The 2,846-nt window shown below is 63.2% G+C and overlaps 1 protein-coding gene across 1 annotated transcript in view; it reads right to left on the reverse strand.

Annotated features, from left to right (window-relative positions):
- Positions 1-2,840, reverse strand: part of FRMD6 (FERM domain containing 6) — a 15,868-nt gene extending 13,028 nt beyond the window's left edge. The window contains exons 1-8 of the mRNA XM_085314983.1: positions 2,721-2,840; positions 2,505-2,595; positions 1,913-1,992; positions 1,075-1,151; positions 758-944; positions 351-506; positions 173-238; positions 7-75 (exon numbers count right to left, since the gene is read on the reverse strand). Of these exons, the coding sequence (XP_085171109.1) occupies positions 7-75; positions 173-238; positions 351-506; positions 758-944; positions 1,075-1,151; positions 1,913-1,992; positions 2,505-2,595; positions 2,721-2,819 (825 nt within the window). The 5' untranslated portion in view covers positions 2,820-2,840. The remainder of the gene's footprint in view (positions 1-6; positions 76-172; positions 239-350; positions 507-757; positions 945-1,074; positions 1,152-1,912; positions 1,993-2,504; positions 2,596-2,720) is intronic.
- Positions 2,841-2,846: the final 6 nt, after the last annotated feature.

The raw sequence follows: 2,846 nt of genomic DNA on the forward strand, positions 1-2,846 counted from the left end.
GCTCACCACGAACACCAGTTTCCCCACGTTCGTCCAGGGGAAGTCGTAGAGCAGCTGCTTCTCCTCGTCCAAGTTCTGCCAAAGAGCAAAAGCGCGTCCCGTGAGGGAGCCCGGCGCCCGCTCCCGGCGCGGCGCCGGCGCCTCCTCCCCGTCCCGCAGCGCCCTGCCGAACCTGGAAGATCTGTATGCCGCGCGTCGTCAGCCCCAGGGTCAGGGAGGCTTCCAGCTCCCGCTTGTCCTAAGGGAAAGGCGGGGGGGGATCGGCTGTAAGCGCGCGGTTTGCACCGGAGCGCGGGTACGTCGGCTCCGGCGGCCGAGGCGCGCGGTCCTCCGGGCGCCCTGCCCCTTGCCTTGTAGAGGCGGTAGTAGTGGACGGCCACGTCGTCCAGCCGCACCGCCTCCTTGATGTACTTGAGGTGCGCCTCGGAGGCCGTCAGCGCGAACTGGTCCTTGTGCATGTTGGGCAGGTGCTTCAGGATGTAGTCCCTGCCCCTCTTGGCGACCACCTGCGCGGAGCAGAGCGGGCGACTGCTGCTGCCGCGTTCGGGAGCCTCGCAAGCGGCTCGTCCTCGCAATGAGCGCGCCGCCGGCCAAAAAACATACATACATATATATATATATATATATATTTACACCTATGTATCCAGATGCCAGCGCGCGGGACCCACCCGCACGCAGCGCTGCCCTCACCCCGCAGGGGCGGGGGAAAAAATAAATAAATAAAAATTCGACCCGCGTCCTCGCGCGCCGCTCTTACCCACGCGGGGAAATAGGCCTCGGGCTCGAAGTACTTCCCGTAGTGCTTGCTGCGCCTGAAGTCGCCCAGGTCGGCTTGCAGGGCGAAGGCGGTGAGGAGGAAGTAAGCCTCCTCGCGCAGCACGCACTGCGAGTGCAGCACCTGCTTGCGCAGGTGCCAGTAGTAGTAGTAGCGCGCCGTCCGGTCGCTGCAAGAGAGCGGAGGCGCCGGGGCCGTCAGCGCCCGCCGGGCAGATCCCACCCCAACCCCGGCGCCGCCTCGGAGCCGGCCGCTCTTCCCCGGCGCCGGGGGCGGGTGGGGGGGTCTTTGCTCCTCACCTTATTAACCGGCCGTTCTCCACGTAATACTGCACTCGGAAGTGGATGATCATCGGCGGGCCGAACTGGTCGATCCCCTGGAGCGGAGAAGATAWTCAGGAGATATTCAGGCCCGGCTCCACGCTGGCATCGGGTGCCTCAGCAAACCCCCTTCCCGCCCCCCAGGCGGAGAAGCCGCAGGAAACACCAATCCCGGGGGGGTTGGGTTTTTTTGTTTTTTTTTTTTTTTTGAGTTTCTCATCACCGCGTCTCGCTTTTCCAGCCCAAAGTTTGCCCCGCTTGGAAAAATGGCCGAGAGGATTTGGGTTGACAGAGGCTGCAGGAGGGACGCCGGAGGTGCCACCGTGGCACTGACATCCCCTCCCCGCTTGCGGTCCTCCCGGGCCCTCGCCCACCACCGCCAGCTTCGAGCGCCCGCTTGGGGACAGCACGGAAAACTTGACGCCGAAAAGCCCTTTGCATGCTGCGCTGAAATAATTAAAAGGCGGTCTGGGAAGGAGAAAAAAAATATTTGATTTTGGGAAGTGGAGGGAAGGGGCACTTTAAGAGATTCTGCTGTAACCTGTGGAATAAACACCGATAATAAACCGAAACTCTCCAGGGTGAAACATCACCGAGCCGTCCACGCCGCCAGCGTTCAGCGGCGTTTGCTCGCGACACCTTCAACACGCTCCGACGTTCTCCACTCCCCAAACCCCCAACGCGCTGTCCAAAGCCGGAGAATCGCTCCCGCCACCCGAAACCCTGCGCTGGCTTCCCGTGCCCGGGAAGTGACCTGCGGCGGGGACAGAGCTGGCCTTACGGGCGTCATCTCTCCATGCAACATCTCACTGCTGACCTTGCTGGCCTCCTTCTTCCACTCCTTGGGGCAGTACTTGTAGAGCTTCTGGGAGAGGTCCATGTACACGTGCTCGTTGTCTGCGCGGGACAGAGCCGGCCTCAGAAAGCGGAGCGCGGTTTCCCTTCTCCGCAAGGGATAACGCGACCCTGGGTCCAGGGGACCGGGGAGACAAGTYGCTTCACCACGGACCACGGCGAGCTATGATGGACAGCGGTGGCATCTCCGGTGGAGACTCTCCCGTGCACCTCAACTAGCCCGGAAAGGAGGGATCCGCGCCCAGAAGCGGGAGCAGCCCCCGAGGTCTTATCCCGTAAAAGGATTCGCAAGCAAGGCAGGAGGACAAAACTTAGTGTCTCCAAAGCTTCCTAGCTGGCACCTAGTGAGGCTAATTCGCCAGATGCTGCGCAGGGTCTCCAGACCCGCAAATAGATGTTCTACACTAATAAAAGCCGCCTAGAGAACCCCCACTGAGGCCAACAGTCGAGCTCCACCGCCGCGTTCAGGCGYGGGCACGCTCCCTGCCCCTCGCCGAGCCGCGGCCGGGCACGGCACGGGCGCCGGGCACGGCACGGCGGCCGGAGGCACTCACTCTGGATGACGCTGAGCCCGAAGAGGTGGCAGTCCTTCAGCCTCAGGAGGTCGCACACCTGCACCAGGAGCTCGTGACACAAGATCTTCACCTGCGGGAAGCAGCGGGGAGCTGGAGACGCGCCGCCAAGGCCGCCCATGCGCCGCGGGGAGCGTGCGCCGTCGGCAGCGGGTCGCGGGTTTCTCCCCCTGCGCCCGCTTGCCCGCGGGCACTCACGTTGATGATGATGTTGAGGGAGTCGTCGTTGGGGAGGAAGATGCACACGCTGCGGCGGTCCTGCATGACTCGGTTGTTATGGAAGTTCAGTTTGTTCATCGTGGTCCGGGCTCTGCCGCGGGGGCT

The sequence above is a fragment of the Rhea americana genome, unplaced genomic scaffold (assembly GCF_003343005.1).
Source record: "Rhea americana isolate MKP2758 unplaced genomic scaffold, rheAme1 scaffold_42, whole genome shotgun sequence".
In the NCBI taxonomy this organism is placed as follows: domain Eukaryota; kingdom Metazoa; phylum Chordata; class Aves; order Rheiformes; family Rheidae; genus Rhea; species Rhea americana.